Source organism: Hyperolius riggenbachi, chromosome 10 (genome assembly GCF_040937935.1).
Source record: "Hyperolius riggenbachi isolate aHypRig1 chromosome 10, aHypRig1.pri, whole genome shotgun sequence".
In the NCBI taxonomy this organism is placed as follows: Eukaryota; Metazoa; Chordata; class Amphibia; order Anura; family Hyperoliidae; genus Hyperolius; species Hyperolius riggenbachi.
In genome coordinates this window covers 251,031,445-251,044,214 of record NC_090655.1, presented here as the reverse complement: position 1 = coordinate 251,044,214, position 12,770 = coordinate 251,031,445, and the positions used below count along the sequence as shown (strand labels likewise).

At 47.1% G+C, this 12,770-nt stretch overlaps 1 protein-coding gene across 1 annotated transcript in view; it reads right to left on the bottom strand.

Moving 5' to 3' along the window:
* The window catches only part of LOC137537096 (zinc finger protein 208-like), a 220,123-nt gene that overhangs the window by 90,868 nt on the left and 116,485 nt on the right, over positions 1-12,770 (bottom strand). The window contains exons 8-10 of the mRNA XM_068259236.1: positions 2,292-2,395; positions 2,078-2,242; positions 1,300-1,547 (exon numbers count right to left, since the gene is read on the bottom strand). Coding sequence (XP_068115337.1) covers positions 1,300-1,547; positions 2,078-2,242; positions 2,292-2,395 — 517 coding nt within the window. The remainder of the gene's footprint in view (positions 1-1,299; positions 1,548-2,077; positions 2,243-2,291; positions 2,396-12,770) is intronic.

Below are 12,770 nucleotides of genomic sequence, written 5' to 3'. Positions count from 1 at the left end.
ATGGGTTTGTTTAGGTAAGTGGAGTCTTCAGAAGAGGGTTTAGGTAGGTTCAATTTATCTAGGAAATGATTAATGAAGAGGTTAGAAGGCTGGTCTGTGTTTGGATCCTGGTTCAAATTGTATAGTGAGCTGTAGTATGAGCTAAATGCATTGGCTATATCTTTTGGGTTGGATAACGTTTTTTTGGTAGTGGGGTGGATAAGTGATACTATTCTTTGCTTTGCTTGTCTATGTTTGAGAGTTCTGGCTAGCAAGGTGCTAGCTTTGTTGCTTTGTGGGCTGTGCGTTAATGTAAGTTTTTTGAGTTTATATTCGTATTCTGTACTCAAGAGGGTTTTAATTTGGTGGCAAAGATTAAAAAGGTCCATCTTATTTTGTGGGGTTTGAGTGGCTTTATTTTGAGCTTCCAAGCTCTTAATCTGGTTAACGAGCGTATTGAATTGATATTCTCTCTTTCTCTTTGCTTTTTGTGAAGGGCTCACATTTTAATGAAATATCCCCTTATTACTGCCTTGTGGGCAGCCTCTCCAGCTACCCCCGTGTCTGGACTGTTAAAACAGGAAATATTCAGTCAAGTGCCCAGAAATGTGTTCTATGTTTCTTGAGGATTTATCGGGGGGGGGGGGGGGGGTGTTGTCTATTTTAAAGAAAACCTGAACTGAAAATTAAAAGTCAAAATAAGCATACACAAGTCATACTTACCTCCTGTCTACTCCTCAATTTCTTTCTCCTCTCCTGCGTCCTGTTTGTCCACTGTGATCAATGGAATTCTCTGTCCTCCATTTTGAAAATGGTCATTACACCAGAACAGCTTCCTGGTCAGCAAACTGTTAAACTGTAACATCGCCCACTTGAGCCATAGGGAAACATGGACACATCAGCTCTCCTCTCAGCTGTAACTGACAGCAACTGATATATAACTGGCAGCAACTGATATATTTCAGTTCTGACAAAATGTTGTCAGAACTGGAAGGGATCATTGTCAGAAGAAAATGGTGAGTTTCTGAGAGGAATTGATGGCGAGGTAACTATCTAATGTTCATTTGAAGTTACCTCGTGTTTATTTTAAATAATTTTACTCAGTACAGGTTCTCTTTAAGTATTAGACATATAGGTGAATGGTCAATAACTCGTTGGAGAGTGTATCGATCAGTTAACAAAAAATCGATACGAGAGTATGACATGTGAACATGTGAACATGTGAAAAAAAAGTGAAGTCACGGTCATCTCCATGAGATGATCTCCAAGGGTCATGTAGATCTTCTTCTAATATAATAGGAAAGATTGGAGACATTTTACTGATTTATTCCCAAAGCATTTCCCACAATTAGAGCATGAATAGAGTTTCTCACCTGTGTGAGATCTGCTGTGCACATCAAGCAGCCATTTACTCCCAAATCCTTTCCCACACTGGGGGCATGGATATGGCTTCTTATTTGTGTGTGATCTCTCATGTGCAACAAGGGTTGATCTATGTACAAAACTTTTCCCACACTCAGTACAGGAAAAGGGCATCTCCCCACCGTGAGAGCTCTCATCAGGAAGACCTGATGAAATGAAGGGAGGACCTCTGTGAAACGTTGTCTGTGAATAAAAGTGATTTACTTTACCTAAGATTCTGTGCTGCCCATAGCATATGCTGCCAGCAACATAGAGGCGGTGCAGCATTCTTATTCAGAAGATATCGCTCCCTGAGGTTTTACAGTGTCCACACTCTCTGTGCTAGCGAGTAGAGCGTACTGCTCCCCACTGGGGCCTCCCTGAAAGCCTGGAATACACGCTGGGCATATCATCACCACCGCTGCCAGAGGGAAGCATGTCCACCTCCACCACTGCAGCCTGAGAGCCTGGCCCCCGGCTACTAAGTGGGACAAATGCTACTACAGGCTGTTATCCAAGCACAGCCACATTTAAGGAGGTGAGACCTGTCCTGGATAGGGCCCTATGCCATATTTACACAATAGCTGAGAGAGCTTTCTTCTTTTCCTATCTTTGTACTACAGTGGATACAGAGCTGACCAGCATAACATCACGCCTGATCACTGCACCTAGGGAGACTATCCAACTCCTGCCATACACTCATAACATTTCCCACACTCAGCACATGAATACGGCTTCTCACCAGTGTGAGATCTGCTGTGCACATCAAGCAGCCATTTACTCCCAAAACCTTTCCCACACTGGGGACACGGATATGGTTTCTCATTTTGCGTGTGATCTCTCATGTGCAACAAGGGTTGATCTATGTACAAAAGTTTTCCAGCACTCAGTACAGGAATAGGGCATCTCACCACAGTGAGAGCTCTTATGTGCCGCAAGTTGTGATTTCTTTGTAAAACATTTCCCACACTCAGAACATGAATACGGCTTCTCACCAGTGTGAGTTCTCTCATGTCTGACAAAAGTTTAGCAAGAGAACCATAACAAAAAAGTCACATGACTCTCACAGAATCCTATTCACCTTGCTGAGCATGTGAGTTCTAATGATAGACACTAACAAATATATGCCCATGAGGCACAGTAAAGGTTCTATGAAGCAATAAGTAAGGAGAGGACCACAGAAATGTAAGTGATGTTTGGGGAGGAGCTGCAGGACGGTGAGTGGTATTTGGATAGGAGCTGCAGGTATGTGAGTGATGTTTGGGGAGGAGCTGCAGGTATGTGAGTGATGTTTGGATAGGAGCTGCAGGTATGTGAGTGATGTTTGGGGAGGAGCTGCAGGAATGTGAGCGATGTTTGGGGAGGAGCTGCAGAAAGGTGAGTGAAGTTTTGGGAGGAGTTGCAGGAAGGTGAGTGGTATTTGGATAGGAGCTGCAGGTATGTGAGTGATGTTTGGGGAGGAGCTGCAGGTATGTGAGTGATGTTTGGATAGGAGCTGCAGGAAGGTGAGTGATGTTTGGGGAGGAGCTGCAGGAAGGTGAGTGATGTTTGGGGAGGAGCTGCAGGAATGTGAGTGATGTTTGGAGAAGAGCTGCAAGAATGTGAGTGATGTTTGGGGAGGAGCTGCATGTATGTGAGTGATGTTTGGGGAGGAGCTGCAGGAATGTGAGTGATGCTTGGGGAGGAGCTGCAGGAAGGTGAGTGATGTTTGGGGAGGAGCTGCAGGAATGTGAGTGATGTTTGGGGAGGATCTGCAGGAATGTGAGTGATGTTTGGGGAGGAATTGCAGGAAGGTAAGTGGTGTTTGGGGAGGAGCTGCAGGTATATGACTGATGTTTGGGGAGGAGCTGCAGGAATGTGAGTGGTGTTTGGGGAGGAGCTGCAGGTATGTGAGTGATGTTTGGGGAGGAGGTGCACGTATGTGAGTGATGTTTGGGGAGGTGCTGCAGGAATGTGAGTGATGTTTTGGGAGGAGCTGCAGGAAGGTGAGTGGTGTTTGGGGAGGAGCTGCAAGTATATGAGTGATGTTTGGGGAGGAGCTGTAGGGAGGTGAGTGGTGTTTGGGGAGGAGCATTGTGTGGTTATACCTCATTACAGGCACACTGTGCAGTCACATTACACATCACACCCCTATTACTTCTCACATTCCCTGTGTACATAGTGTGTTTATACCTCATTACAGGCACACTGTGCAGCCACATTACACATCACACCCCTATTACTTCTCACATTCCCTGTGTACATAGTGTGCATATACCTCATTACAGGCACACTGTGGAGCCACATTACACACATCACATCCCTATTACTTCTCACATTCCCTGTGTACATAGTGTGCATATACCTCATTACAGGCACACTGTGGAGCCACATTACACACATCACATCCCTATTACTTCTCACATTCCCTGTGTACATAGTGTGTTTATACCTTATTACAGGCACATTGTGCAGGCACATTACCCACAACACACCCCTACTTCTCACATTACCTGGTCTGGTCAGTCCCAGCTTTAAAGGATAATTGAAGTGAGAAGAATATGGAGGCTGTCATAGTTGTTTCCTATTAAACAATACCAGTTGCCTAGTTGTCCTGCTAATATATTTGGCTGCAGTAGTGTCTGAATAATATCAGAAACTAGCATGCAACTAATCTTGTCAGATCTGACAATATCTCCATCTCCCTGACATTAGAAAAAAAAGGGAGAGAGAAGAGAGCGCCTCTATGGTGCAATACCTTTAATTCCGTTTGCAAATTGCAAAAGAAATGCACGTACAAGATCGCATAAATTTGCAAGTATATCTCACATGCTCAATGTTCCACTCCTCTGATGTTGACCATGGCCAGCGGGGAACATCAACAAGGGTACATGGTGGGTCTGCAGTCCAGGCAGAACTAGCCTGGTCATGTGATTTCTGGCAAGTTTATAATTTGCATAAGACCCCACGGGGACCAGAGTCATGTCCAAAAGAACAATACATAATGTGTGATTTCTCTACATCAGAAACCGATTAGCATTTAAAATCACATTCAAAACTACAAACAATCATTGCTGTGTACATATCAGAAGATCACTAATAGGAAGTGTGAGATAATGCTCATCACCCTAATCACTCATTCTTTAAAAAAAAAAAACAATTGAACACTTATCTGCAGTAATTGGCGGATCGCTCAGAAACAGCCGTATCAGTCCGCCGACAGACTGTACCTACGCCGGACTGTCTGCTGAAAACCGGCCCAGCAGGAGGTGACGACAGACCCGTCGTTGCCTGCAGTCTGGCGTGTGTACGGACCTTAATCCTACAGAGCTATAACGCAATAGGTGATGAATACTCTGCCTTCAAGGTTTTACATAATAAGGGTTCGTTCACACTAGAGGCGTTTTTCTAATTTTTCAAAATCGCCTTGAAAGCACTAATGCTGGGCAAACACGGCGCGATAGTTGTTATCAATCGAGTCGCTGATGGCTCGATTGATAATATTCAACCTGTCCGATCACCGCGGCGGATCGATTCCGCACTCGATCCACTGGGCGGACAATGGAAGAAACGAGCGGCTGATAAGGAACTGCCCGCGGGGACGAGCGGTAATCGATCCACGCGCCCGTGCGGACGAGCGGGGACGCGCCAGCGGCTCGATTCCAGCACAAAATTGCACCGTGTATGCCCAGCATTACACCATGAATCTGTATGAGAGAGTTAACATCTGAGTGGTTTGTTTCCGATCCGCTCAGAAAAGCGCTGCATGGGCCATTTTTGAGGCGATTTTGCCTCAATGGCAGGTATAGGAAAACCGCAAACGCTCACAAAATCGCTTTGTGCAGCGATTGCATTTGCATTTTTAAGAATAAATACATTGTATTTATTCTTTTCTGGTTCAAAGAGTCAACTTGGACTGACCAATTTGCATTGGTTCTGGCATAGGTGAGACGGGTGGAGGAGAGGCGTAAGAGACATATCTGACCACGTTCTTACCACGGGTTTGCTTCTGACAACGTAAACGGCGATCAACCCGTACTGCTAAAGAGATTGCCTCATTGATAGTTTTTGGTTCAGGGTATCCCAACATCATTTCTGAAACTGCGTCTGACAACCCTGATAAAAATCTAACAGTGCAAAAGGCCCCCACCTGGCTGACACAGACCACTTCTTGAATTCAGCTGCATAGACTTCCACTGGATCCCTGCCTTGATGTAAGGTCTTTAGCTTCCACTCAGCAGTAGAGGCAATGTCTGGATCATCATAAATTATGGCCATGGACTTAAAAAACTCCTCTACTGTTGTCAGCGCCTCGTGCCCTGCCTGCAGGCTATAGGCCCAAGTTTGAGCATCTCCTGACAGCAGGGTCTTAATAAATGTAATTCTCTGTGCCTCTGTTCCTGACAAGTTAGGCCTTAGTTCAAAATACGACATTGTACGATTCTTAAAATTCTGAAAGTCAGATCTATGACCAGAAAACCTTTCGGGTACAGACATACGTAAGTCTGTAACTGGAGGAGATCGCACTGAATTTACAGCCGTCTGAAGGACCTGTAAGGACCCAGATAAAGCAGAGATCTGGGCCTGCTGAGGTGGTGAGTGTATCAAGACGGCTGTTAAGTGCGTCCATTTTGTTTTTCAGGTCTGCTGTTCTGTAACGATCGGTGTCAGCACACAGAGAGAATCTGATTATTGGTGATCTGCAGTATCACCAAGAATACAGATATATACCGGATTATTGATCTGCAGAATCACCAATAATACAAGTATAACTAACCTCTGGACACCTGATAAATTGTAAATGTTTGGTGCAACAGTATATGAGCCAGTGATTCCCTGACTGCTGGGAATCAGACTCTACGGCAGTCAAAGGACTCCTATGAGACAGAGTCCCTGACTGGATAGCAGAGAGGTCCCTTAGAGGGACAGGGAGTCTCTGCAGCTACTGGACACCCCACCAGGGGGGGGGGGGGGGTCCCAGGTAGTACAGGGTGACTGAACACCCAAGGAGTGAGTGACAGCTGGAGGGGTCGGTCAGGCCGGGTCGGCAACACATGAGCAGATAAGGTACAGAGACAGAATGCTGATTCGATAACCAGGGACAGGCAGAGTTGGCAACAGGTAATCAGATATGCGGAAGTACCAAATCAGAGAGCAGAAGGAAGGTCAGGAGAGCAATAGGTCATAACAGATATCAAGCAGAGGCCTAGTCTAGAGTGTGAGGTCCGTGGTCTGAACACCCAGGAACTGGTCTAAGGAATAACACAGCAATGACACAGTATTTCTGAGCTTGGGTGTGAGATCCGTGGTCTCAACACCCTGGAACTGGTCTAAAGTAAAACACAGGAATGACACAGTATCCCTAAGCTTGGATATGAGGTCCGAGGTCTCAACACCCTGGAACTGGTCTAAATTATAACACCATATTAACACAGTATTCTGGCTAAGTGTGGATTCCCAGGTCCACCTGGTTCAACCACACTGTTGGATCTGACTATGGTCTGAGTGCTAACACATAAGCATTCGCAACGGCAGACAACCGGCAACTGACAGGGAAGAAGTATATATAGCAGAGCGCTCTCCAGCGCCGCCCAGTCCCATTCAGCCAATCACCTGCTGCGCTGGGATCAGCTGATCGTCCAGATCAGCTGATCCCTCTCCTATTGGCATAAAGGGCTTGCCTGTTAGCGCGTGCACGCGTGCGTAGCTCTCCATCTGTGTGCACTACCAGGCTCAGACAAACCAGGCGCATGCTGTTGCGGAGAAACCGCCGGTCTTGCTGTCAGACCGCGCGGCGGTGTCTCCGCAATCCATTACAACTACCTTATGCACCCAATGGACGTATGTCTTTTTTCAACCAAAATAACTATATGTAACTAAACATGCCAATAGAAACACTTTGCACATTGGTCTATCTGGCGCACCCATCTTATGTACTGCTCCTGGGATTAATTTACATGTCAGCCTCCCAGTACTTCCAATGTGAGGAGATTTTCAAACCCCAAGTCAGTGCTTACATGCAAAATTATGAGACTGTTATATTGCAAAAAAAAAATCTCTCTCTCTCTCTCTCTCTCTCTCTCTCTATATATATATATATATATATATATATATGTTACGGCCAGAACCCGAAGTGTGGCCACTTCTAGTTCTGGCCGGCCACTTCGGGTTCTGGCCGGCCAATGTGCGAAGTGGCCGCAGCGCTGCGGCCAATGTGAGAAATGTTTTGTTGACGCCGTCTCGCCGCGGCCAAATTGATGATGCTTAATTGTAATGAAATGTAGCCGGCGGCAATGTCATAGATGAAGCCGCCGGCTTTCGCGCACTGCCTCTCCCCGATCCACCCTCCCTCCTCTCCCCGCCTCCCATTACAATACATAGCAGCCGGGCGGGGACATGCAGCCGGAGAGTCGTTCGTCGCGGCAGGGGAATCCTGCCGTTCCTGCAGAGCGGGGTGCTGGCAGAAGCGATGTCTGCAGCCTCCCCCGCTCTGCTGCCCCTGCTGCGACGAACGACTCTCCGGCTGCATGTCCCCGCCCGGCTGCTACGTATTGTAATGGGAGGCGGCGGCGAGAGGAGGGAGGGGGGGATCGGGGAGAGGCAGTGCGCGAAAGCCGGCGGCTTCATCTATTCTATGACATTGCCGCCGGCTACATTTCATTAAAATTAAGCAAGTTTGTCATCAATTTGGCCGGGCGAGACGGCTGTAAACATTCCATTTCTCACATTGGCCGCAGCGCTGCGGCCACTTCGCATATTGGCCGGCCAGAACCCGAAGTGGCCGGCCAGAACTAGAAGTGGCCACACTTCGGGTTCTGGCCGTAACATATATATAAAACACACAGTATACAGTATATATATATATATATATATATATATATATATATATATATATATATATATATATATATAATTTTTGTATCTATGGCTTTTATATGTTTTATATGCGTGCCACAGGATTTAGCTGCAACTGTGGCTAGTGGATGTAGAACAAAAGGGCTTTGGGGCTGGTTCACACTGGGTGGTTTTTTGTTGCTTAGCTGGTCGTCGGTGATCAGCGGAGCACTGCTGCTAATGTATTCCCAAGGATTCATTCGCGCTGCAGCATTTGCGATTAATCGCAAGCACACTGCACGCAGTGTTTTGGGGGCGATCGCCCTGTGATTCTTGTTATATTGGGTGGAAATCAAAAGTGCAAATCACAGAGAATCGCAAGATCTTGCCCATGAATCGCAGACCCGGACGTGGTCGCTGCCAGGCGCCGAGTGTGAACCAGCCCTGGTTGTGTAAAACCTTGAGGCTAGGTGCACACATAGCATAGCGTGAAAACCTGGTATTTTCTGCAGGTGTGTTTGCGTTCGTGTAATGCGTTTTTTGTGCTTTTGCATTTTTGATGCGTATTGGGTAGGTTTAAATTTAAAAACGCATATGCGTTTTCTATTAGCCAACTATATGCAAATCATTAGGAACACAACAGGAAGTGGAAAACATCACAAATCTCTGTTTTTTAAGTAAAAACGCATGAAAACACGCATGGAAAACGCATGGCATATGCGTTCCCATAGACATTCATCATGTAAGTTTTGGCAGCCAGCCTGCATATTATGCAACATTGCAAGCATTTGCAGAATGTTTACTGTAAATACGCATAGAAAACGCATATCAAACTGTCATGCAAATTCCTGGATGGGGTTCTGCTTAGTTAAAATAGAAAGCACACCTTCCTATAGTTGGTGCAGTGAAACCCAGTGCTGTCTCGCAATACAGACAGAAAAGGATCGGGACCAGAGATATCAGTCTATCAAGGACTTTCACAGCAGAAAAAGTGGAGAAGACGCTGGAAGGCTTATCGAGAAAGATAAGTTTGTGCAGGGCTGCAAGGAGAGCCCGGAGCACGGAATGAAGTTCGACTAATACAGCGGCGAATCTCTAGAACGTCAGGAACTGTGCCGTACACACAGTTAGTGCCAAAACAGGATCCAGGGAAGGAGCAAACCCAGGCGCGGCCAGGCAAATTGCCATGAGGGAAACAGAAGGATCCACTGAGCGGGGTCTCAGAGCTCCAGGGGGCGTCCAGAAATTTGTAAGAAATATCTGCCGGGGCTGTATGAACTGTCATTCGATTCAAGGAACGTCTGAATGAACAGGAGATGCTTAGAGCTGAGCTGGGAAACCCCTTAAAGGTGAAGGTGGCTGTCTCCGCTCTAACTCCTGTATGCTGTCGCTGTGAGTTGCAGCTCTAATAAGTTGCTGGTGCCGGAGTAAAAGGTGTGTTGTGCTTTTGCCAATAGCAACCAACGTATAGGTTCTTACAGTCCTGCGGCCCATAGACTTCTGTTGCTGCAGAAAAACACAGCGTTTTACACTCCGCAAGCGTTTCTGCCATGTGTGCAGCTGGCCTCAGTGTAAGGCCACTGTCATGGTCAGTTACCTGTGCAGACTCGGCGGCGGGCACATACAGATGTCCAACAAAGAAAAGAGCTGGCACATCTAAAGTTAATCTTTATTGGTTCCATGTAAAATAATATGGCCAATGTTTCGGAGCCACATAGGACCCCTTTATCAAGGCAATGTTTGCTTGGAGGCAAAGATCTGTCTGCTGCTCTACAAAAGTTCCTGCAGAGGAAGTGGGAGTCTGGCTCCTCTAGACACTTGCAGAGAGCGATGTGTATTCATCTGGGATCAGCAGCAGCCTAAGGCCTGGGCAGAAGATGGCAGTGAATTGGGTAGTCAGACAGGCAAAGGTCAGCAACGGAGCTGGTAGTCGGAACAGGCAAAGATCAGCAACCAGATGGACACTCATACAGCCAAAGGTCAGGATCACGGCAGATACTGGATCAAGACATGGGAGAGCAATCACCACAAGCTGCAATACAACAGCACCAAGCAAAGTCTCTCTGCAGACTGATATAGGCTGTTTGGGTGGAAAAACAGCATAATGCCGTATGCAACATTACTTACGCAAAGAAATGTACACGCGTATGCCTGTCCGCACGCACATGCGCTACGCATACAACCCTACACCTTCCAGGGCCAAGGCCTATGCCGCCACACACAGCATACATGAAAAAAACACCGCCAGGAAACCACAACTCAGGGACTGACGGTATGCCTCAGGACGCCCGCGGAGATCAGCCGCCAGGTCTGCACAGGTAACTGACCGTGACAGCCACCCTATTGAAGTATGATAAGGTTTGGCCAGCCTGGCTTTCCTTCCCCCAAACTCAGAAGTGTATTTTGTGTTTCTATCCATACTGCATTGTTGGTGGTGGAATTGACCTCTTCACTCTTTCCCCCTTCTCTTCCTTTTTGAGATGGATTTAGTGCCCATTTCCACTAGCCACCGCGTGTAGCTGTGAGACGCGCGGTGGCACTGCCTGCTGTGCGGGAACGCTGACGAATTCCATGAGCCGTGCCATGCACGGCTATGGGATTCGCAGCTTCCCACACGGAATCTGATGGCAGTGTCGGCCGAATCGCTTACCTTACCTTATCGGCGCCATGGATTCCTATGGGAGAGTTTCCCCGTGCGATTTGCCTGCGGGGAAACTCTCTGAATTCGGCCCGGTTTCTGCACTAGTGGAAACAGGCCTAAGTGATTGCTTTCATCTCATTTGATTTTGCAGCAATGTTGCAGCAGTTGTTGCTGTTATTTTTGTACTATTGGTGTATCTGCCTTAATAAAACTTGGCTTGGAAGAAAAAAGAGAAAAAAAAAACAATCACGCAGCACAAACTAAAAATATACATTATTTGAGCAGCATTTTACAACAATAAGCAGTGTTCCTCCCTGGTGTCTAGAGGCCCCTCTCTCTTCTTAGTACCATTCCCTGGTGTCTAGCGCCCCCTCCCTCCCCTTTACAGTTCCCTGGTGTCGAGTGCACCCTTCCCTCCCCTATACAGTTCCCTGGTGTCTAGTGCACCACTCCGACCCCTTTACAGTTCCCTGGTGCCTAGTACCCCTTCCCTCCCCTATACAGTTCCCTGGTGCCTTGTGCACTCCTTCCTCTCCTATACAGATCCCTGATGTCTAGTGACCCCTCCCTCCCCTATATAGTTCCCTGGTGTCTAGAGTGTCCCGACTCCCCTATACAGTTCCCTGGTGTCCAATGGCCCTTTCCCTATACAACTCCCTGGTATCTAATGGCCTCCCTCCCTCCCCTATACAGTTCCCTGGTGTCTAGTGCACCCCTCCCATATACAGTTCCCTGGTGTCCAATGGCCCTTTCCCTATACAACTCCCTGGTATCTAATAGCCTCCCTCCCGTATACTGTACCCTGGTGTCTAGTGCACCCTCCACCCTTTGCAGAGTTTGGTGCAGGGAACGAGGCTTGGTGATTCACTTCACTCTCCATTCCAGCATCACTTTCATCAGCTGCACACCAAGTCGACTGTAATGGCAGCGTGTATGCAGCTAATTGAAGAGAGGTGGAAGATGGACAGACACCGTGACACAGGACAGGCAATGTATAAATACCCATTACAGCACATATACTTTACATACATACACACACACATTCATACTCACTGCCAGCGCATAGCACACCGGTGTAATTGAGAGGCAGAAGATGGATAGAGACCGCAACACAGGACAGGTAATGTATAAATGCACATTATAGCACATATACATACACGCCCTGGGCGAAGTTACAGGCGAAGGAGGCTGGCGTGGAGGAGCTCTGTTTGATACATGCTTGATTTTATCTTTGAACATGTGAGTGCACTACTTTTTACTGTTTTAATAAATGTGGATGGTTTTACGCTATGTTGAGTCCTTCAGTTGATAGGCTGATATGAAGGATCTGCTCCTATGATATCTGACCTGCTGAGGATACTGCTGGGAACATCCTATCTGAGTGTATTAAGCGCTGCTGCTGTCTTATAATTTGGACGGCAGAGAGTAAGGTGAGAGGCCACGTATGCTTTGGTGGATATCTGCATGACACTGGGAGCGTGTATACGGTGCTGTTTTTGCTGTCTGTGGGTTGGCAGCCACTGCACATGGTGAGGACCTGTATAACCCTGAGAGGTGTGGTGGATACACATAGAATACAGGTTGCAGCACTGGGTGTTGTGGAAAAAACAACTATTTGAAACAGTATCACGCTATGGTTTTTTTCTGTTTTCTTTTTTCTATGAGTGATATACTATAAGAAGACTGGATATACATGTGAACGAAAAAACTTCCCCTGGGGGTACTCACCTCGGGTGGGGGAAGCCTCCGGATCCTATGGAGGCTTCCCCCGTCCTCCTCGGTCCCATGGCGGCGGCAAAAATCCTCCAGGAGCGGCGGCGATGTAAATATTTACCTCCATAGCTCCAGTGCAGGCGCAGTATCCGCTCTCTGCACAGAGATAGGCGAAAATAGCTGATCTCCATCGGGCCGCTCTACTGGGCAGGTGCAAGTCTCT